This window comes from Pestalotiopsis fici (assembly GCF_000516985.1).
Source record: "Pestalotiopsis fici W106-1 unplaced genomic scaffold PFICI_Scf_10, whole genome shotgun sequence".
In the NCBI taxonomy this organism is placed as follows: domain Eukaryota; kingdom Fungi; phylum Ascomycota; class Sordariomycetes; order Amphisphaeriales; family Sporocadaceae; genus Pestalotiopsis; species Pestalotiopsis fici.
Window position 1 is genome coordinate 1648498 of NW_006917100.1, and position 22833 is coordinate 1671330.

The 22833-nt window shown below is 49.3% G+C and overlaps 9 protein-coding genes across 9 annotated transcripts; 5 read left to right on the plus strand and 4 right to left on the minus strand.

The window, feature by feature from the left end:
- Positions 1–581: 581 nt before the first annotated feature.
- PFICI_12725 (uncharacterized protein) lies at positions 582–2428 on the plus strand (the record flags this gene model as incomplete). Its single annotated transcript, XM_007841306.1, has 4 exons — positions 582–641; positions 761–1318; positions 1377–1511; positions 1562–2428. The coding sequence occupies 4 exons, from the start codon at positions 582–584 to the stop codon at positions 2426–2428; spliced, it is 1620 nt and encodes a 539-aa protein (XP_007839497.1).
- Positions 2429–3775: 1347 nt separating this feature from the next.
- Positions 3776–5568, plus strand: PFICI_12726 (uncharacterized protein; the record flags this gene model as incomplete). Its single annotated transcript, XM_007841307.1, has 3 exons — positions 3776–4018; positions 4084–4895; positions 4959–5568. The coding sequence occupies 3 exons, from the start codon at positions 3776–3778 to the stop codon at positions 5566–5568; spliced, it is 1665 nt and encodes a 554-aa protein (XP_007839498.1).
- A 271-nt stretch (positions 5569–5839) lies between these two features.
- On the minus strand, positions 5840–6866 carry PFICI_12727 (uncharacterized protein; the record flags this gene model as incomplete). Its single annotated transcript, XM_007841308.1, has 4 exons — positions 5840–5977; positions 6031–6129; positions 6202–6745; positions 6793–6866. The coding sequence occupies 4 exons, from the start codon at positions 6864–6866 to the stop codon at positions 5840–5842; spliced, it is 855 nt and encodes a 284-aa protein (XP_007839499.1).
- Positions 6867–7245: 379 nt separating this feature from the next.
- On the minus strand, positions 7246–9330 carry PFICI_12728 (uncharacterized protein; the record flags this gene model as incomplete). The annotated part of the gene is made up of 1 exon (XM_007841309.1): positions 7246–9330. The coding sequence occupies one exon, from the start codon at positions 9328–9330 to the stop codon at positions 7246–7248; it is 2085 nt and encodes a 694-aa protein (XP_007839500.1).
- A 1906-nt stretch (positions 9331–11236) lies between these two features.
- On the plus strand, positions 11237–12145 carry PFICI_12729 (uncharacterized protein; the record flags this gene model as incomplete). The annotated part of the gene is made up of 1 exon (XM_007841310.1): positions 11237–12145. The coding sequence occupies one exon, from the start codon at positions 11237–11239 to the stop codon at positions 12143–12145; it is 909 nt and encodes a 302-aa protein (XP_007839501.1).
- A 395-nt stretch (positions 12146–12540) lies between these two features.
- PFICI_12730 (uncharacterized protein) lies at positions 12541–13500 on the plus strand (the record flags this gene model as incomplete). Its single annotated transcript, XM_007841311.1, has 2 exons — positions 12541–12691; positions 12746–13500. The coding sequence occupies 2 exons, from the start codon at positions 12541–12543 to the stop codon at positions 13498–13500; spliced, it is 906 nt and encodes a 301-aa protein (XP_007839502.1).
- Positions 13501–13746: 246 nt separating this feature from the next.
- PFICI_12731 (uncharacterized protein) lies at positions 13747–16186 on the minus strand (the record flags this gene model as incomplete). Its single annotated transcript, XM_007841312.1, has 4 exons — positions 13747–14361; positions 14413–14482; positions 14543–15136; positions 15195–16186. 4 exons carry the CDS (start codon positions 16184–16186, stop codon positions 13747–13749), a joined length of 2271 nt encoding a protein of 756 aa, XP_007839503.1.
- A 2260-nt stretch (positions 16187–18446) lies between these two features.
- Positions 18447–20286, plus strand: PFICI_12732 (uncharacterized protein; the record flags this gene model as incomplete). The annotated part of the gene is made up of 3 exons (XM_007841313.1): positions 18447–18987; positions 19048–19913; positions 19969–20286. 3 exons carry the CDS (start codon positions 18447–18449, stop codon positions 20284–20286), a joined length of 1725 nt encoding a protein of 574 aa, XP_007839504.1.
- A 325-nt stretch (positions 20287–20611) lies between these two features.
- On the minus strand, positions 20612–21808 carry PFICI_12733 (uncharacterized protein; the record flags this gene model as incomplete). The annotated part of the gene is made up of 1 exon (XM_007841314.1): positions 20612–21808. One exon carries the CDS (start codon positions 21806–21808, stop codon positions 20612–20614), a length of 1197 nt encoding a protein of 398 aa, XP_007839505.1.
- Between the last annotated feature and the right edge of the window lie 1025 nt (positions 21809–22833).

Here is a 22833-nt window from a genome sequence, read left to right on the forward strand (position 1 = left end):
AAATGTATTTCGAAAAGTTGAGGTGATCGTATACTTAGTAATAGTTAATCCTTATGGCGATATCACGAACACCAATTTTCAATCTCCAGAACCTGTTTACACCATCAGATCGGAAGGCTTGGAGTATGCTCCCGTTGGTGATGCAACAGCCAGTGGGGAGCAAACCTCGGCTTGCGTGTCAAAGGAGTAGTTGACATCTGACCTTTAACGTTGCTCGCAAGCTAAACTTCAGCGGGTTAGAGCCTCCCCACGCCTTGGGGAATGCAGCTGGCAGTACATAGCAGCTCTGCCAGGGGTACTTTTCTGGCTAAGCTTAGGGGCGCCGGGACCCGCCCTCGCGGCTTCCCCAGAATTTCGAGCTTTCCACCGAATCCCCAATGTTTTGCTCTCACATTTTGCTTGATTCCAACATTATTCCGAGGATTGTTCCCTGCCAACCTGAAAAATACCTCCTCTTATCACCAATGATCCATTCCGGGTTGTCGTTTTCATAATCGTATCTTTCTCTCGCAAGGAACGATTGTAACCATGCGCATCATCTCCACTCTACTTGGCTAACCCTAGTACTATACTTTTCGGCAATGGTCTTCCCAGGACGGTATAGCACTGGGTGTCAGCGCTGCCGCCAGCGCAAGATCAAGGTCGGTCTTTGATTCTTCGGAGCATGCATTGCAAGAGCGATGTGGATATCCATTCTCGTCATGATAAGCTGAACACACAGAAAGTTTGCGCGAGTGGGCTGGACAGCTAACGGGTGCAGTGCGACGAGACTAGGCCATCGTGCAGACGCTGTTATCTCTATGGCAAGCCGTGTCCCGGCTACAGCGATCAGTTCCATTTTCGCATACATGCTGCCAGCTCCAAGGTTACAACACCGCCAAAGGAGGAACTTCCCGATACACAACAGCCCCGTCGACGGTCTACTTCGCAGCAAAAAGATGCCACTGGTGTAGTTGTCAAAAACAGCGGGACGCAAGTGTCGCTTGCGCCGTCGCTCGCCATCTCATACGATGAGGTTTCACTTTGCTACTTCATTCGTCGTTTTGTCACGCCATGCGAGGCAAAAGACAATTTCCCCGGCCACCTGAGTTTCCTTCCTAGTCTCTACAGGCACCACGACCATGGCATCTTGGAGCTTGCAACGCTCGCAGTCGCCCAGATGGCGGCCTTTAATCAATTCGGCGGCAACACCTTTCGCCTACAATCTTATCAGAACTATGGGCGCACCGTCGCGGTGTTGCGCAACTGCATCCAAAACGAGATTGACATCACTGACGATAGAGTCCTCGCTTCAGTAATACTGCTGTGCTTGTTCAAGGTATGTGGCCTCAGTGTTTCGGGGACCTTTCATCTCCAAACTGCTAACATCGTTGCAGGATATCAGCGGAGAGGACTGGGGCGACCCTTGCGAGCATGCTTCGGGTCTGTACTATCTCCTGGAGAGAAGAGGCATCGAGCAGCTTTGCACCAACAGAGGCTTCGAACTATTCATGTTGGCTCTAATAAAACTAGTGGGCTCTACAGATTCTGGCTGCTATTTCGCGGACTAACAATCTTTCAGCAAGTATACTCGTTCCTTAGAGGAGATGACAGGTATGGCGATCCCGGAAGTCTAGTCGCGTCGCTCAGTGTGTTCGATCCGATGATGCGCGCCATGTCACTGATGACCAGAAGCGTCTCTCTTCGGCGCAGTCTGATGATGTGTGAGGAGGTCACAAGTGCGCCTGAAGGACAAGACGAGGCGGGTTGCCTGTCAAGCGATCATCTCGACAATACCGCGCACGAATCTTCAATTCTTCTAGAGTGCTTCAAAGCACTCGACGAGTTTGATAGCTGGGATGCCGAGGCCGGGGCATACTGGAAACAGATATTTGAAAGCCGCGGTGCGCCACCCGGACTGGGTGAGGTCGCGACCAAGGGGGGCTTCTATGACCCTGAAACAGCGTGCACCATCATATTAGTCCGATCCGCGCGGCTTGTCCTGTTGCTGAGCATTCTGGAATATTGGCAGCGTGCCATTGGCCTGAATGTCACTGAAGAAGGTGCTTGTAGCAAGTCTGTCGTATCGGCTGAGCTTGTATCATTTCTGGAGCAAAATACTCGCTCCACGATTGATGACATGGTCTCATTGGTGCCTTTCGCATTAGGGGATGTGGACTCTGATGGAAAAGCCGTCTCGTTGCCGCACGAAGGGGCTCCCGCGCTTATCATCTTGCAACCGATGAGGCTAGTCACATATTGTCCATACGCAACGGATCAACAAAGGGCATATGGCCGCCACATACTAGATCGCTTGAATCTAGGTATCGGGGTACGGTCTGCTGTGTCGTGGGAGCAGACTAGATTCAACACTGTAAGACATCCTGAGGGACCCCTGGAGACTGGTGCTAGTACTCCTTTGGTGTCATCTTGTGATATAATGACATAGCTTTGATACAACAATGACTGTTATATGATTGTTAAGCCTGGATACAAATCAAATGTGCACACTCGCAATTTGTTGGAACTTGCAACGCTCTCATACTTGCTTTTCTTGCCTAGTAGACTTAGTCGTACACTCTGACCGGGTCAATTACTGTCCTGGCCGTCTGCAAGGACTTGTCATCGGATTCTTGCACCGTCTTAGTCATTCTGGCGAAGTCGTTCATTAGTGCCACGTGATAGAGTATGATGTTTGTGATGCCACACCCAACATTCATGTAGACCGCAAGCCGGGAGCTATTTCAGTTTGGTTTGCGAGACTACTTAGTGGATACTATGTACATATAGTCAACGTTGCTCGGAAACGTGGGGAAAGTAGTCTAATTCTAGATGAAGGAAACTCCATACGGCTCTGATCAGCTGGGCGCCACTCACCTACTCTTAGAGCCCTATTCAGGTTGAATAAGTTCAAGATGATCGGATCCTCATTGATTATCAATCTAAAGTAGTTCGGCTCCGTTGCTTCTTGTACATAGACATGAGTTGAGGATATGAATGCAGATCTCGCAAACTAAGCCTATTTCGATAACAGGCGCTTTTGTTTCGGCCAGGGGTCTGCAAGAGCGAGCCGCATTAGTCTTGCCCAACACCAAAGACGCCCCCACACGAGAGTGACGCAACATCTTCCCCACGTCTTGGATGTACCGAATACTCGTCAACTCCAAAAGATACATCGAAAGCTGACAACATGCTAGCACATGGCATATCTTCTCAAAGCGATCCCCGGAACTTTCATTGCAATCTGTACAAGGTTCCCCAGATCAGCTCCAGGCATGACTGCTGAATGGAACCTTTTTGTACCAGAAGTGGCTTAGTTTGCGATCTGACAGCGAGTAGCAGCTGGGCTCAGATGCGCCAAAAACGTCGGGAGCATAGTGCATGGCCCAAGCGAGATCTGTTCTAGGGACGTTGCCGAGAACGATCAGCAACTGCAACAGAACAGCCGGATGTCAAGGTGTCCGTTGAAGTGTCAATATCCGCTCTTCTCCAGCCATGTTCGGGTTGAGAGCACTTCCAATGACCGACAGAGACTGTAAAGACACGAGCACATGTTAGTATAGCGAGTCCGCTCTCTCGGCCAACGTCAGAAGGATTAGTATACACCTAATGGTCGACCAAAAATAGGCTGCAGCAATTACCAATTCCTCGGGAGTAGTGCACGACCACAACGTCAAGCATATTATTTCAGGATCATTGTCAACCACAAAAGTTCCAGTTGTCTCTTTATTAACATTGTCTCCTCAGCCTTGGGGTTTCCTCATCTTAAAACACGAGATATACCATATTCTTCATCATGGCGGCCTTCGCGCGGCTATTCACTCTGCCAAACCTTACTCTAGCAGCAACCTTCGAGTCGCTCGTCCTTATCAAGTTCCTTGGAAATCGCATCACTGAGATTTTCCCACAATTTGACGCAGACAACCACTTAGGGATCGTCGGTGTTGTTTTTGCAGCCAACTATGTATTTGGATTGTTCTTTTGGGGATTGGTATATCCCAGACTACTGAGTCCTTTGAGACATATTCCCGGCCCACGAGTGAGTGAGATACCTCGGCGCGAGATTTATGCCAGGATTCATAAGCTGATAAAATCTGTTCGCAGTCCGTGATCAGTGCAGCCCATCGCTCTCTACTAGTGGTTGATAGGCCGCCTGGGGATTTATTCCTCGACATTGTTAAGAAGTATCCCGGCGAGGAACTGCTGAGCCTGACCACCTTGGACAGCCAGATCCTTGTGGCTAAACCACGGCTTCCGGCGGATGTCCTCGTGCACAAAGCCTACGACTTCGTTAAACCGCCCAACATCAGCGGGTTCTTGCGCTATATTCTCGGCGATGGGCTCATCGTGGTCGAGGGCGACCAGCACAAGTTCCTGCGCAAGAGCACAATGCCCGCCTTTAGCTTCCGCCACATCAAGGACCTGTACCCAGTCATGTGGGAGAAGGCCGTGCTCATGACCAGTCTCATCCAGGAGGAGGTTGCCAACGGCGTCTCGGAGAAGGGCGAGGATTCTCAAATCATTGAAGTCTCGCCCTGGGCCAGCAAAGCGACTCTCGACATCATTGGTGTGGCCGGCCTGGGGCGCGAGTTCAATATGCTGAGGCGGTCCGCAGACCCTCTGCTCGATGTATACGAGGAGCTGCTCGAACCTGCGCCCGAGAAGCTTCTTTTCTCTGTGACCTCATTTGTCTTTGGCATTCGTTTCGTAAAACTATTGCCTTGGAAGATGAACAACTTGTTCAATTATCTCTCGCAACGCCTCAACGAGATTTGTATGCCAATGATGAAGCAAAAGAAGACAATGATTGAGAAGTCAAAAGATGGCAATTTCGATGTCTTGTCTCTTTTGATCAAGTCGGGTAACTTTACTGATAGTGAGCTCAAAGACCAGCTCTTGACCTTTCTAGCGGCTGGGTATGTAAAATGGAACCTGCAAACTCAACTCAGAGAACTATGAGCTGACTTCACCTGTCGCAGACACGAAACCACTTCTTCCGCCTTTACTTGGGCTTGCTATCTCCTGGCCAAGCACCAGGATCTGCAGCAAAAGCTACGCGACGAAGTCTGCGAGGCTTTCAAGGGCCAGGAAGTCAACGACCAATCAACAGACCTGGGCTCCCTCCTCGAGCCGCTGCCCTACCTCAATGGCGTTATGAACGAGACGCTGCGCCTTTACCCCACGGTACCCATCACCATGCGCCAGGCCGTCCGCGATTCCAATGTCGGCGGGCAGCCCATCCCCAAGGGCGTCACGCTCATTCTTTCCATGTGGCAGATGAACAGGTCGCCCGAGGTCTGGGGCGACAAAGCCGGCCAATTCTGCCCGGAGCGCTGGATCACGGCCGGCAAGCCAAACACCAACGGCGGCGCCCAGAGCAACTACGAGTTCCTGACCTTTCTGCACGGGCCCCGGAGCTGCATCGGTCAGGGCTTTGCCAAGGCCGAGATGCGCTGTCTGCTGGCGTCCATGATTCGGACCTTTTCCTGGGAGTTGGCGATGGATGAGGCTAAAATTCTTCCGAGAGGTGTCATTACTATCAAGCCGGCGCATGGGCTATATATCAAGTTGAAGCCGCTTAGTGAGTAGAAGTATATGCTCTGGGGTTTCGCTTGTGTCAGCGTTTCATACCACGATAAAAAGTGGGTTTTATGGGGTTCAAACTTGTTATATGGCCTTGATACCCGGAGAAACGGCATTATTAATTAAGAAAAAAAATTAATTTATGTATTTTCTTTAATAATGGTTGCTTCATTACTTTGCTACTGACACGCCACCGCCGATGCCTGCTGCCAATATTTCGGAATCAAGGTCCTGGAAGCCGAGAATGGAGACATTGCCTTCCAATTCTTGAGCCATACTACCCAAACCAATCCAGGCCACTCTTTTTCTCCACCATGATGTTTTCCATTGTCGAAGCTGTACCAAGGTAGCTTAGTAAGATCTGAAGACAGTCTATAAAGACTGGGTCGTTCTCATTTCTAAGCTGCGTAGCTAACTGAGGAATCATTAGCGGGTGTTCTGACTGATATTGATGTAGATTCCCCTTACAGGCTCCGTGACATTATTGTCAAGCACGTTTGTTTTCAAAGTATTGACAGTTGGTTTCTCGTCCTGTTTTTTGCTGACATCCTCCTGATCGGCGACATCCTAATAAACCCCCTCACGTTAGCCATTTGAAGAATATGCCGGGCTACATGATATTGCTTCATGAAAACTGACTTCTCCAATTTGCCCGCCAGCGATGGATGTGCTCTTTAATGCGTTGTGAAAATAAAACGTATGCCGTTCTGAGTAAGGTTTTTCGAGAAGAGCTTTGAACTGAGTATCAATCTCTCCCCTCATCTTGGAAACCGGGCCTTGGTCGTCTGATTCTTCTGCTGATTTGCTTGTGGTAGGTGACAGGTGACTCTCCAAGGATGGAGTGTCAAAGGTCAGCAGATCGCAGTGAATGTCGCGCAATTCTTCCCTCGTGTCAGCCATGATACATGCGTATTGCGCAAGAAGACCCCCGAGGCCGCGGGCAACGAGGATAACGGTGATGCCACTATTGCTGTCCTCTACAATGTTGGCGATCACATCAGTGAGGAGCGCCGCCTGCGTTCCAAAATCGCTCGCGTCTCCAAGCGAGGCGTTGTAATTATATGACCAGAGCCGAGATTGTGGACAATGGTGCCTTGACAGCCACAGCGGCCAAAACGTCCCAGACTCTGAAAATGTCCACGCTGTAGCCGTTTCCTCGTTGAAGTCATGAATAAATATGAAACTGGTGTTTTGTTAATTCTGAGGATAACTACTTGCGATTGCACGAACTTGACTCTCTTTGGTCCACTGCCGGGTGTTATAAGTTGAATACCATGGCCGGCTGTAGAGTTCTCTGAAGCCATTGTTGCGGGGATTCTCGTGTGAGGTACGTAGCATTGGAGGAGGAGCCGAAGCGGGCGGTGAGTAGGAGATAGTACTAAACACAACAAAAGTTTCCGTCTTACTGGTGGCTGAGTGTGGGGGTTTATAAAGACACTCTTGAATATTAGGCACCAATGTCGGCGCTAGCCCGTATTTGTGGCGATTGGCATGGCCGGGGGGTAGCATCGTGCAAAGCCTCCATTGATACCACAGCATGGTTGCGCCAGTGGTAATGGGGATATGGTGAGATGGTGAGATCCCAGGAATCAAAGTGTCCAAAGCCAGCATCCGAATCAACCTCACAGGGACTTGTGCAATCCGGGCGCAGTAATTGCCGGCAAGAGTTTAAATGATTTTCAATTAATATCGAAAGCTTTGAAAACTAAGTCCTAGTTGCGAGAATTGTACAACGACGGGAATGAGATGCGGATTTTTGTGACTTGAGCCCAACATGGCTCTCGGAGCGATGAAATTGCTACGAGACTCGCCGCCATAACTTTCACCTTGTTTGATGGACTTTTGAAGATCTTGGTGCGATATGCTATGAACATTTGGGAATGATGCGTTACATAACATGTCGAACTGCGACCGAGATGACATGTAACACATGGCGTTTTCCAACAAAGTCTGATTTCTGACTTGTTTTATACTCTGCAAATCAACCTCTGTTACAGCCATTCCACTGACACTGTTGAGTTGATCTTGACTGAAGTCCAGGCGGAAACTCAGAGCAAATGGCAAAGTGGTCTCGCTTTGTTCATTTGATGGCTCGAACATCAAAACCGCATATTCAGTTTTGGTATTCTTTCCCAACCCTGGGGGCATGGAAGACTTGCTCATGGAGAACAGGCTGTGTTCCTCGGCCCAGAAGCAAGCCGTGGTGGCGGCTACGTTGCTAATGCGGTGCGTTGGCCCAGTGTCAGGAAACATGATTAGGAATTTGACGTCGTCATGTTGTTGCAATGTGTCCGTAAGGCCTTTGAATGTTTCTTTGAAGTCTATGTCAGGTCGAATGGGGAACCTAGGGTCGTGGAACTTCCAGTTGAAGTCGTGTATAAGAAGGGCTTCGCGCTCTTGAATGGAGTGCTGTTGTCGGGGCAATATGATACCACCACGGGAACTTCGGATCCTGGCGTACTGGTTGTGGCCGTCGGGTCCTTGTAAAGTTAGAGGTAGCCATGTCTGTTGATTGTCTGATGGGCCGCAATTGAGACCAGCAAAGAACAGGTCTTTTTTGTAGGTACGGAGGATGGGTAGATTAATCGAAAGACCAGCATTCGTTGGGAAGTAAGGCATACCGCTCGGCCTCGCAGCCTTGGAACTCAGTGTCGTCGAACGAAAAACGGAAGGACTGGGGGCAAGTAACGGCATTATTTCTGTATTATTCTGTTTGAGAACAGTTATTGGGGGCTCCCACGCAAATATGCTTTCGTCGGCAGAGGTCTGAATAATCTCTTGTTGAAGTCTTCTGAAAGCCTTGGTACCTTCGCCGTATAGCAAGGGCATATTAATGTCGCATAAACCTAACAAGGAATATGCAACGTCCTCCTCACGGGTGGCTTCTCTGCCTGCAGCCCATGAAAGTCTGTGAGAGATGCTGTATTGACTGATAGGAGTCTTGCCTTTGATACAGTCCTCGTCAATGCCAGTGACGACAGATAGAATGGGGCTGAGCGCTTGTTTCCCGGCAATAGGCGTCCAGTCGCGAGCATAAAGGGTAAGGCTTTTCGGTGCAAGCAGTTCTTGGAGCGTCCAGGACCGGGTGAACCATCGACTGTTCTCCAAGGATTGAACGTCGAATGTGTGTGCTTGGCGTGCGTCTGCGTAGTTCAGATAGCCAGACGATCTGGTTGAAGCAGGATCAGTATCATCTTCTCCCAGTTCAGTAGCCGCTCGTTCTTCGGAGATTTCCATATTAAAGTATTTGAGAAGAAATTCGAAGTTTTCCTGTCCTTGCTCAACCTTAAGATGCTGTTCAACTGCTGCCAAACGCTCCACAAAGGCAGCCGAGAATGGTTCCACGTCAACCAAATAGGCGAATGCGTCTGAAGCTTGCTGATACCAAGCGAACATTGAATTTATGGCCTCAGATAGTTCAGAAGAGCTTGCCTTGTCGATACAATTGGTATCGCACCAAAGATATTCGTAGCCTCGATAGGAAGCTATTTCGCAAGCTCTCATGATCTTTTGGTACCCTGCCTTCTGCTGGACGACGGCGTTGGGTTGCCGCCATTCTTGAAGGTTGACCTCGGATGGCCCCCATGTATGCGAAAGTATAGAATACGGAGGGATTTCCAAGCCCTGGAATTCTTTCAACTCGAGAGTGTTCACGTCGATAAGACGAATCTGCCGACAAGTGCTAGCTGAGAGGTAGCGTTTGCTAGGGGCAACTAGTGCGGCTGTCATACGCCAGAGACGTGCCTCGTATCTTCGAACGACGAACATGGCTATTGACGCGTGGTTACGAAGGATCTCAGCTGGAATTCTGATCGTTGGGATTGTTGACTGTTGCGGGGAATAGATACGGAAATGGATGTTCAGCTCCGAGTCACGTGACCATGTTGGCTTGGCTGGTTGCCCAGTCCCCTACATGGGATGAAGTCCTGGCTGAGAAGCTCGGTATTGTCATATCATTTGAACCTGCATCAATCATTTTCCAATGGATTTCATGCTTTCAATTCATTATTACGCGATGGGAGGAAACATGGGACTTGCCATATGATGACACGATATAAGCTGCCATAGAATAAAAGCTCTCCAGAACTCAGATTATAGAAAGAGCGTAGTTATTAGTCTTGATGGTATTTGGCAACATTCGATGTTGTAACCAATCTGGAAAGCAACAATGGATTACCATGTGCCCAGTTTAATACAACTCCAACTGACGTGAAAGGAAAATTGTAAACGAAGAAGCTTTTGAAGATATTCAGTTGATTCTAGGGAACTACAAAAGAGGGGTGATAACAAGCTATCTACTATGCCCGAGTCGGTGATATACAGTGGGTACTATCTACTTCGATACAACATCGATACAATGTCTTACGGCAACCCGTAAAGTCTTCGAAAAGCATGGTTGTCTAGGATTCGTGAGCCATGAGGCAGCGTATGTATGCCTGGGCCCCCTAATGCCAACTGTCCATCGTATTTCCCCATGGCCATCTGCGTCAAAAAAGTCCCCAAAGGCTGGGTGGGGCTATGCGATGAACGCATCACCGTTCGCATAAGCGGTAGAAAAAGAAATCCCATCACCTTGTATGACAGTCCTGGATCTGGTAGATACGGCTTAATGGCGTCGTGATCGGAAGCATCCACTCCAATAGGACGGACAGATTCGACATGAAGTCGATCGCTACATAGCTTTGCCAATTCAACCTCAGCCTCGCCCTTGATTCGACCAAAGAACGGGGTGAAGAAATTGGGATTCTGCGTTGCTCCACCCCCAGACACATATATGAAGCGGAAAGGGCCGTCGTTTCGGGGAAGTTTATCGAATGCCATGGCGGCAGCTACGGGCCATTCTTTGGTGATGTTTACATATTCACTGCCATTGATGACAAAAAGTCAGCGCTATATTCAATTATGTACGCATGTGCAAATTATCTGGATACTCAACTCTTTCGTCACTTGGAGAGCGCTTATCCCTAGAGCCCATACTACACCACTGGCACCTCGCAATTGTTCCAGAACTGCAGTATCATAGGTAGAAAAATCGTGATGCAACATGACTTGCACTCTTGGATCATGGTCTGCAGCGGGGACTGGCCGGCGGCTGAGGATGGAAATTTTGGTGATCTCTTTGGACGCCAGCATGGCATCCAAGACTCCAGAGCCGACAAGGCCTGTTGCTCCTGTAAGAATAAGATGCATCGTGAAGGTGGTCAAAGATTGAATGGAGGACTTGATTATTGCAAAGTCTTTGAAAATTGAAGTACCAGTGCTCACCAGGTTTGGGGCGCCGAGCTCCCTTTTGTTCACCGTCTAAGTTGGTCTTTTGAATTCGCGTCCAAATCTCAAAATAAGATCTGGTAGGCATTATACCCCTGGGTACATAGGTACAGAATCATGGCCCCGTTTGCTTATCCCCCTGCAAGTGCGCTAATGCAAAGCGGTTCCGCCCCACTGATCCACCCATGATTTGAATTGCTTACCCCCCTGTCTGTTACTATTTTCCCAGCACTAGGCCAAATTCGGCTCTGTGGTACCGGGCGGTAATTGGCATCAGTCCGATGCAATCGAGTATGTAGATCGAGGGTTTATACATATTAGAACTTGAAAATGCCTCTAGATTATGTTCACCATCTACTATCACTCGCATTGGATTATGTTCAATTTGTGTTCATCGAGACTCGAAATGCCCTGCTCAACCGCCGCTCTCGACATACCCGACCTAAGTGGCCAGGTCATTATTGTCACTGGAGGCACCGCCGGACTTGGCCTCGAATCAATTCGTCAATTGTCCACGCATCATGCAGCACACATCTACCTAGCTGCACGGTCTCAAGACAAAGCAGATACCGTCATTCGAGAGCTGCGCAATTCCATCCCCAAGGCCTGCCCCATCACATTTCTTCCACTGGACCTGTCATCCTTTGCGAGCATCAAAGCGGCCGCCGCAACCTTTCTCCAATCAGAAAGTCGACTTGACATCCTCATGAACAATGCTGGAATCATGATGACACCAGAGGGCTTGACCGAGGACGGCTACGAACTCCAGTTCGGTACCAATGTCATGGGCCCAGCTCTATTCACCCTACTTCTCCTCCCTCTACTGCAGCAAACCGCCAAGTTGAACCCACAAACCCGCGTCGTCAACCTCTCCTCAGCATCCGAAAAGGCAGCTCCAAGCGACCTGTATCCGCTTGAGGAACTCAAAACGCCAATGTCTAGTCGCCACACAACGGCGAGATATACTCTGTCCAAGATAGCTTGTATTCACTACACCACGGTCCTTGCTACTCTATACAAGGAATTCAAGTTCATTAGCGTCCATCCGGGCATGGTGGCCACAAGTCTTCACCACAATTCTACGGGCATCTTCCTCAAGCCTTTTCTCAATGCAGCCATATTCTTTGCTACGCCCGTAGAAAAGGGAGCTCGTTCCCAGTTGTGGGCTGCAGTCTCGCCAGACGCACATTCCGGAGAATATTACGGCCCTGTGGGCGCTGTAGAGCCAGGATCCAAGAATGCTAGAAGACCGGAATTGAGAGATCAGTTGTGGCATTGGATGAAGCAGGAATTGAGCCGTCATGTGGTGATGTGATTGGTCCTAGCGGCATTAGTTCTCGATGAGCAGTGTCTGGTGCTGGGCCATCATGGTTACTAACAGCCAAGACAAAATTAAGAATTTGGCTCATTACACAAATTGGCTGTTCGCGACAGAACGAGCTCTACTATATGTCAAATGTATATATATCACAAGCAGAATGTCCCATCCTAGCAAGTTCTCTTGTGAGAGCGGTCAAGTACCACATGGGTTAGACTAAATCGAGTCAGTGCACCGCCGACCATAATCCCGACGGTGGGGCTGCTTGACTTGCCAGTGCGAGGCTTAAAATACCCTGGAATTCCACTAACCTGGTAGCAAATGTAATCCGTTCAAGTCTCGATTCCCCACGACGACAAATGCTGGCAGAACCACCCACATTTCAACATCCAATGGCATCAAACATTACCAGTGCAACATCAAATTTGACACAATCCGATTCTATTCCATCAGAGGTGTGGGATACGAGCGACGATCTAGCGACAATCGTAGATTCTGCGGAGAGAAGAAGAGTGCAGAATCGTCTCCACCAGAGGCTGTACCGTACGTTGGGTTCTTATATAAACAGGAGTCCTCCGTGATACTGACCAAGTACAGGTAGAAGAAGGCACCTCAGGCGGATTGAGTCGGTGCAAGCTGCCAGAGCAAACAACGTGCCAGCATCGGCATTCCCTCGCCATGATGAGAACCACTTGAGCAGCCTCGAGTCGGATTACGTCCTATCTCAGCTTTTCAATCTGCCCTTGGTCCACGCTATTCGGGAGCCGCGGCTACGCCAGGCCACCATGACGGCACTGCAAGCGGCGTTGGCAAGATGGTCTCTCAACGCGCCGCACTTGAACGACCTCCCGACAATTGCGCGCCTCAATGTGTTTGATGCCCTGGTTCGCAACTCCATGGTATTACAAATCCCGGCCGAGTTTCTCGAGTCGGATGATGGCGTCTCACTCTTCAACGTGCACCAACCATACTCATCGGGTCCGTCGCCCATTTACCCCAACGACCTAGCGCCAACGTCTTTGCAAATGACCGTCCCACATCACCCATGGGTAGATCTTCTTCCCATCCCAGCACTGAGAGACAATATTCTTCGCTGCGTCGAGACTGGGGACTACGACGAAGATTTCCTATGCAATGGTATATGTTGCGACATGCTCACGACTGACTGGACTGGGACAGGACAGCTCATCATCTGGGGAGAGCCGTGGAACGCAAACAATTGGGAATTCAGTGAAGAGTTCTTTAGAAATTGGGCTTTCCTACTGAATGGATGTATGGAGACGCTAGAAACCACAAATTATTGGCGACAGAAGCGTGGCGAAATGAGGCTAGATTTTATTCTGAATCCATAACAAATTTTATTCCAATACAAAGTGAGCTTTTGGCAGGCACAATATAATTGCTAATTAGTGGCTAATATCATCAAATTCTAGGTAGATATGCCATACCTGTTAACTTCAAATTCTTCTTATTAAGTTTTAAATTGCTTAGGAACACTGTTACCTAGGTAGTACTGGGGAAAAAACCAAAACTGTCTTTGTCAGTGCCAAAAAAGTGGCAGCGGCCCTTTTTGTTTACCCATGCTAGCGCAGCCCTATTCATACTTGACTGAAAGATGAAGTAGAAATTGTCCCAGGAGCGTCGGCTCTACTATAGTCGTCATGATACGATAATCTATCAGCAGATTGTGGAGCTGAAACCCTCTCATCGATGCGCGTTGTAGTGTCCCTTGGTAAACCGTCTTCCCGAGGTGCTACTTCTCCATCTGGTGTCTGTCTTCCAGTGCGCCCGTCGATTATTGTCTGCTCGTCACTCTGGGCATCTTCCTCGCCATTCAATGCCGGATCTCCTGACAATGTGTTGTCGCCGCTTCCAGCCTGATACTCAGTCTTGGAGCTTGGTTTTGCAATGACGGGATGGTCCGTAGAAACGTCCAACTCGCCCAAGAACTCGTCCTTTTCCGTAATAGGGACGAATTCGGTACCCCTTGACCATGTGCCATGTCCCAATGGCTCATGCACGAGACGATGGAGCTGTAGTTGCTGGTTCGTTGTCCACTCTAGTTGGCGATATCTCTGGTATCCATACTTCTTGTAGAAAAGGCTCAAGATAGGCTCAATGATTACCGAGATAAGGATAATCAGCCCCCCAGTGACATAGGTGAAGCATAAACCAAATGCACTGAAGGAAGTGTAACTTGAACTCCGGATTTTCTGCAGTCATTAGTCAGAGAACCATCGTAATATGGGTAGGTCGGATCTCACCTGGCTGTTGCAAAATTCTTCTTGTATACTACCGTCGGGCAAGAACCGAAAATCGTCCAGCGCTGCGTCGCTAGGACCGATCGCGGTCGAGGTATATGTCGCTTATAGGAGAGACAGTATGGTATCGAACCAGTGCGCCACATCGCTTTGCCATTGATTCGAAGGCAACCCGTATTGGGTGCCGCCGTATAGCTGGGACTGTGATATGAGACTGCTTGCCCCCATCTTCGTGATGATATTGTTGAGTGTCACAGGTTCGAAAGTCCACATCATAAAGATCCAAGTAAGACGAGCTGCTGCTCGATTTTCTGGTGGTATAGTACCGGTTTCCCAGTAGTGCAACCATTCTTGGCTCGTGAAATTAAAAAATGGCGCAGCGCCAGCCATTGCATCGTAGAAGCTTGCCAACGGCCCACAACCAGAATTATTGGGCAGTGCCAAATTGCAGATTTGATATTGTTCAACGCAGCCAAGCGGAGATGCTGCTTCATCTGGCATATATGACTGTGCTTGTCCATAAGCGCCTTTAGTGGCTTTGGAGACACCAGGAACAGATGCGCGATACCATATGTCTTCGGTGGGCTGATTATAAACGATACCATCTCCAGAAAGAAAAGCCAGTGTGACGTCGCCATCTGGACGCTGCAAACCGGGTAGTGGAATCCACCCATGGTGGTTGTTATTGAAGGAAGGTTGGCCGTTGATAGTAGCTGAGGATTGACACCTGAAAGTTATGTCAGCTGGAGTACGGCGATAGTGCTCGAAAAGTGGGTTTTGCATACCGAAGTCTATGGTTGAAGCCGGACCAGGAATTAGGATCTCTCGATCGCGAATATTGCGATTCTAGATCATTTGTCTCCAAAGTGTAGTTAACCATTGTCTGGTTTTCAAGGGACCCCATTCTAAGCTGTCCATAGTTGTACTGAACAAAATTGCCATTGGAGGTATTTCTCTGGGTCGCATATCCGTCCGTTACTATCGGTGCACAAGAAAGCACAGATCTGTAGGAAGACCTTTCTCCCTCTGGCGCGTTCAGTCCTAAAACGTCATTAGTGTTGATAGGTCCCGTATCCAGCATTATGTTTGAATCATTTGACCGGCAAAGGCCGTTTTCGAATGGACACGAGGTATTTGTCATTGTAAGTTTCGGGATTTTGTCTCTGACGAAACGCGAGCATCCAAGAACTCCGGAACTGTTAGACGAGTAACATTGTTGAGCATAATTCGCAGCGCTGTTCAACTGTTCCGAGATGAACATGAGGCTTGGCCCAATCAATGAAGCATTGGTTGGAGCACCAATGAAGCCGCAGTTGGAGCTATCAATTAAGACAACATCTTCAACCGCAGAAGAAATTACAGATGAAAAGCCACCGGCGACGGTAAATGCCGCTGCGATCGTGGCAGCGAGACAGGAGAGAAAGAGCAGGTGAAGCAGTCGACGGGGACCCAAGTGACGCCACGCCCAGGAAAGACGCACAAGCGAGATCAATCCGCTCTCGGCGCTGGAGGAGTTGCGTAGAATGACCTGACGCTGGCCGTGAAGAGCGTTTCTAGGATCTTGAGAAGAACAGCATCTGTGGATAGCTAGGCAGAGAATCCTCCAGAAACAGGTAGCCACAAAAGCGACGAAAGATGCGGTAAATGCGATAAGAAGATTGCCGTTCGAACGAGACATGGTGAGTGTTCGACCGAGGACAGGTCCATTCGACCAATCTGTCCAGAGGCCAGTGTGGACATGCTGGTCAATGCTATCACGGATGATATTTGCCGACATTATTTTCACTAAAAAGTCTAATTGAAAGAAAGGTGGTTGGTATCGGAGTTGGCAAGACCATTTTGTCAATTATGAAATATCGGCGACCCAATCTATTTATTCGCGTCTCTCGTTGCAAAACATTGCTTTTCGCCATCTTCGTCTGCAGCTACAGCATCCCGCGTTGCCAATGTTTCAACAGAATCCCTATAAATACATGCGCTGTGGCACATTGTCTGCTCAATATAGATAATGCAGCATAACGCGGGGGCTGACAATACAAGGCGAGAACTTGATTGGATTGTTATTTCTAGTGCATTGCAGGAGAAGGGCCCGGCATTCAGCTCATAAATCTGATTGTATTCACCTTCTAATCCGCTGACGCTACTGTACAGCACATTGGGGGCCCCAATTTGATTTGCGGTTCGAGCTATAGGGCACAGAAAGGCCCAAACCTCACAGACCAATCGGCACGGCTCTGGCTAACACAGCTTATGGTCATTGGAGCCGCCCCTCTGAGTATTCAACTCCACCGAACCTTGAGCAGCAAGCGATAAAAAGTTTGGGCTTACGTTTATAGTGGCAGCTGAATGAAGCTAGCGAATACAATAAGACTACAGCCTGATGGAGAGTACATGTATCATTCTTGCAAGTGTGGATGTCTCAGGCATGAGGAAAATCTTTTATTCGGTATGTTCGTGGCACAGATGCCTACTCTCCGGCGGGGGCTGCCATTCCATATTCCACTGTATTGGTTTCTTGCCTATCCCACCCGTCTGCAGCTGCAGACGAAACAGGGATTCTCAGGATCGCTACGCAGATTTGGACACAAGACCAAGTGTTTAATTTTAAGCTTAGTTCGATGAACCCCTCCCCTCTACCAAGCACGTCTCTTTACCGTAGCATAGAATGAGCTATGCTGTTATGGCTCCTGCCTGCCGTGTTATTGTGAATTTTCATACGTATATCCCGATCAGAGAAACAACGTTTTGCGCCTAGTAATCATATCTTCTGCGTTAATATTCAAATTCATTTTCTGCTACTCATTCAGGGATGCTTGAGCTTAATAATGAGCAGGCGCATATGCAATTGCTATGCTCTATACACCAAGAAATAGTTATGAGCATATAGCTGACAACTCACGGTGGAACTTGACTTCCATATGGCGCAACATTACCCGCTGCAAAACCATCCAACACCAAATTTCCTGGGGTCTCGCTTGATGCATAAAATTTCCGGCTCCTTCACCACAATCATAACTTATGACACCACGAACTAACAATGCTCGCGGGCAGAAGAGCCTGTTGCACTGCCATTACTTGCTGCTGATCCTAAAAGCAATAAAAGATGTCCAAGGGGGACACGTCTCCTAAAAGGCGCATTGCTATGCAATCGCCAACCATGTGATTGTTTGCACCTTAACATACCACTAAGACTTGGGTACTTCCAGTCGCGCAAGTCGTCACAGTTGGAACCAGATTATTGGACTATAGGCGTATCGTACAGTTGAGACTGTCCCAGCTATAGATTGCTATGTGGTCTTCGCTTGCCAAGCTGGCCAGTGAAAGCCTGAACGCGAACCCGAAACCGAGGTGGCATCTGCGCCACGCATCGCTGTGGAATAAGCCTTGTTTTACTGTCGATCTTGAGCATAAAAACCGTCAATTACAAGGGGAACCTTTCCCAGGGCGGAGTGCGGGGAGAATAACTAGAAGCTTGCGGGCTTGGCAGGGGGCCATAGTGTCTGGTACCTACTAGTTCTGGTCGCCGAATGCCCACTACACACAACAATGCGCCATACAAGCTACTGAGCACCAAATATACTTACCTAAATGGTACCTATGTTCGCTATAATCATCTGCTCAACCAAGATGGATTTGACTGAAATACAAGCTAATTCACCACTGTGAATTTATTCATTTGGCATATTAGAGGCACGAAACATTTGTCGTGTCAATGAAGAAGTAGAATTGATTTTTGCTGGAGGAATCTAGCAATGGGTCAGTTCACAGCACTGCCCATTTTGCTATGAAATGGATTGCACTCTTCAAACTTTGAATGCGGACCAAACCACCAAGCCGAAAGCGAAGGGCGATATTAGGATGATCCCGACCCCTGGACTTGTAGCCTTGAGATAAACAAACTTTCCGACGATCCCGTATAGAGAGTTGACAGATGATCGTAGCTTTCTATTCATATATAAAGGCCATTGATTCTGTCCAAAGTTCTAGGTAACTCGAAATGCGGAACAACATTGCCGCGCAGCAACACAAGATTAATCATGATCAACCTTTCAGTCTTTTACGGGTCACTGTTAGCGCTTGGAGTGCTCGCGGGTGGCGCCGCTGGGCAGGTGCCGGGGTGCCGTAAACTGTCAACGGATACCGACTGGCCAACTTTGCAGCAGTGGCAGGCAGCGATACCCGGTGTCCAGGCAGAAAACAATTCAGACAGCCTTGGACCACTTCCAGACTATCGCATCCGCGCAACCAGCTATTCTGATGTACAGGCAGCGGTGAAATTCGCTGCAGAAAATAACGTTCGAGTTTCCGTCATCACAACCGGACATGACCAGCTTGGCCGTAACATTGCCGGATCTGGACTTCTCATTGACCTATCACTGTTGCAAGGTGCTCGGGCGTCGCCATCTTTCGAGGCGACGGTAGAAGGTGTCAAAAGCCTCTGCGGTAATGAGTCGGTGCAGGCAATTACTGCAACTCCTGGCGTGCAAGCGGCCGTCACATTCAACCCGGCTGTCAATGGCCTCAACCTCAATACGGTTCTCGATGCGTCAGGTCTGTTTCTGGTCGGCGGTACCCATGGTTAGTGGAACTCCAATACCTATTGTTTGTTGGATTGCAAATACTGATAAGTGAAAATAGCTGGAGTGGCTGCTGCTGGCGGCTGGGGTCAAAATGGTGGCTATGGTCCCATGACAGCACAATACGGCCTTGGAGCCGACCAATGGCTCGAGGCCAAGATCGTCACTCCCGACGGTGAGCTCAAGGTCGCCAACGAGGTTTCCAACCCAGAGCTCTTTTGGGCGATCAGAGGTGGAGGTGGAAGTACGTTTGGTGTCATCGTCGAGGCCACTTGGAAAGTTCATCCCAAGGTTCCCATCCTCAGCTTTCACTGGTACATGAACTCGACCCTGTCTGCCGACGTGATCGACCAAGAAACCGGAGTCACACAAACGAGCGAGGCGATTGCTTATTTGCTTTCACAACTTCCAGAGGTTCACGACAGAGGCAATATTTCTGCTTATTTCTTCGTGCAAGGTGATAACATCCGGTGCCATGCGATCCATGCTGGTCCACGAGCCAATGCTACCGAAGCCAACTCCATCTGGGGTCCCATTCTTACAAAAATGCAGTCATTCCCAGGAATGACACCATTTCAAAGCAAACACTTTCTGTACGACGGATACAAAAACTTCTTCAACACTACCTATGGACCCGCAGAGAATGTCGGTGCGCCTACGAGCCATGGAATTGTTCCCTACGATAGTCATCTTTTGAGCGCAGCTCACTTGACAAGCCCCAACCTGACCTACGCACTTCGGGGAACAGCAGGAAGCATGGGTATCTTGATGACTACTCCTGGCACCACTCGCGGTGATGGAAGCGAAACCGCAGCCAACCCCGGATGGAGGAATGCCACACTCTTTCTGGTAGGGTGGAAGACAAATACCACTAATGTTGATGGGCTCAGAGAATTTGCCCCAGGCATGGGAACGTACATCAATGAGGTTTGAAGCGCGTAAATACCCGAGTTTTATCTCAAATTTACTAACGAAGACACAGGCCAGTACAGATGAGCCCAACTGGAGCAGCCACTTTTGGGGCTCGAATTACCCAAGGCTGTCGGCACTCAAATCAGAGCTTGATCCCAACATGGTGTTCTGGATCAGCCCAGGTATCAATGCTGATCACATGCAGGTTGTTGACGGCAGACCTTGCATGGTCCAACCATCTCCATTGGAGCCATCATTGTATGCACCGCACACCGAAAGACACGTCGACGCGGATCTTGCCAACGATCGGGAATTTGTTTTCGGATCCCAAGAGTTGAACGGCGTCCAGTTTCCAGCTCCGGGAGAGTTGATTGGTCTTCAATCATGATGATCTTACTTCAGAGGACTACTCGTGAAAGTGTATGGTGATGCAAGGGCTATAGGCGTCAAGAGTGAATGTGTCAAGTTCTAGGCTATAAACAGACTAGTTCATCAATGAACCTTCTTGGACATATAAAATGAACCACCACAGCCGTGATCCATTTGGGAGCCGAATAAGCTATCGGGGCGACATGACGATATCTCTACAAATCTACACATCAACGCAACGGTCCATGGAGACTTCATTCTCTAGTTGTGATTATATTACCCGCCAAGAAGCAGTGTCACGTCGTGAGTATCTTTGTGGGGCAGTATATCTAAGTTGGGCTGCTTCAAAAGAGTGGTACAGTGAGCTGTCTCAAGTTCGCTGCTAGCTCTAGGCTCATGAAAAGCCCTTGTTGTGTTTCTGTTATTCTCTGCTTCTGGGCCCAGACGGAGGTGAGCAATGTCTTCAGATGGGCCAAATGTCCCATATCAAAGTACTTGATCATTCTCTCCAAGCACCAGTCTACATCATCGGTCATTGCTTCGAGTCCTGGTATGCCGCATTCGCACCCAGCGACAGCTATAGGCCATGCCATTGCGTTGGCCATAGGTACCTGATCAGACTCCCAACACAAAAGCAGCCAACGAACCCCGATAACGATGTCTTCTACCAGTCCACGGGCACCTTCCGCCAATTGAGTAGGCAACAGTACTAATAGATTTGAGCGAAATCCCTTGCGGCGCATGTGAAATAGCATGGTGGCCTTGTGCATCGTTTTCCAGCCCGTGTACAGTGCCTGTCGCTCCATAGGGGTCATGTTGGGAGGTACAGGAGGCATGCGCCACGCTTCTAGAGTTAGTTGAAGCTTCCATGCCAGATCGCGTTCTTGCTCAGACTCTGCTTCCGACGACACAATGTATCTCTGGTCGGCGGGCTTTGAAGAGTCGACACTGCTGCGGTCGGCAGACATGCTTGCCTCGAAGATCAGAGACACCAGTGAAACAGGATAGCCAGTCAGAACCTCGAACGGCAAGAATGAAGAGTCTGGATGACTGCCGTCTGTAGAAACTTGCCCATTTGTGTTTTGCAAATCCCACTTCGTCCATGCATGTAAAGAAGATCTCGTCTTGCCTACGGAGAAGGCTGGAATATCGAGATGAGCCGCGCACATGAGCAGAAAGTTACCAGAGCGTGACGCCTTCATGCCAGTTAGGTCAATGCAGTCAATCAAGCTGACGACACGCGAGGTGTGGTGATGCCAGTCTTCGCTAGGGCCCGCGAAAGAAAGTATCGTCAACAAGAGGACGGTGGAGATTGGGGCTTGGATACGGAGAGGGTCCGCTAGGTCGGCGTCATCGAGAGAAGAGACATAGTGCTGTACCTCGTTCAAGGCCGTATCGTAAGGATTTGGTGCGCCAGCAGCAGCTTGGACGTGGTCAACATCGCGCCGTGACGCCAGAGACAGAAGCGTGTCTAGCATAACAGGATTCCCGGAGCATAGCGGAAGTAGTTCGTCTATCAGAGGTAGACCACTGCTGCTCATGGCCACGAGGGCGCTGCGGCAGATGCGCACAACTATCAACCCTTGTTACTACAGATCGAAAAGTGTGGGGACATTGGGGTCAATTCAGGCCTACAGTGTCGAAAATTTTGATATTGCTTGGGGGATAACAAGGGCTGCCCTTGTCCCGCTTCCATATTGGCAAATTCCGGGCAGAGGCCAGACTTGCATGCAAAAAAGTGTGTAGTCGTAGGGATAATAGTGTTTCCTCTACCGTAATGCTGCCATCTACCAGGTTGAATGGGAAAATGTCCAGACTCACGATGGGCAGGGCGCGACTACCAGGTAGTGTTATTTGTTATGGAGGAATACAGTGTAGCCGGGGCGCTGGTCTTGGTCTCAAGGGGCCCCAGCGCATTCACCATTTAGCGCCCCCGCTCTCCATTGATATAGGCCCTGTATTGCCAGAAATCCTCCGCCGGCGTCTTTTGCTTCTCTGCCCCATCTCTAAACATTGCCTTTCCCCCCTGCAACCTACAATGGCGCGTTCATGTGATACGTGCGCCAGATTGGTGAGTTAACCTCAAGCCTTACCTACTAGTCTTCATCTCTCCACCCGGTTAAACTCATACGATGACCAGAAATACAAATGCAGCCAGGCCAACGGCAGTGGTGCGTGTGGCCGCTGCACTCGGCTCGGCTTGGGCTGTACCTGGAATCGGCCTACGCCTAGGCGGGGAAGACCGCCCAAGCCACAGGATGACGGCACAAACCAAGCGCCGGCAGAGGCTCAGGTGTCGCAAAACAGGACTGCAAGTCATTTACCCAAACTCGACGCCCTTGTGCCGTCGAAAACATCTGACGTGAAATATGTAGATGCGTTCTGCAGCCCTGATAGAGGCTTCTCTCGATTCAAATAGTCCCACTCTTGTTCAACGTGTCTTGTCGCGCTCGCGCGAACTACCCGTGGATGAGTCCCATGCGACACGCTTGATGGAACAGTTGCTTGTAAGCATCAACCATATCGGGCTGCTGAGCTTCTTCCACGATCGATTAGATCAATTGGA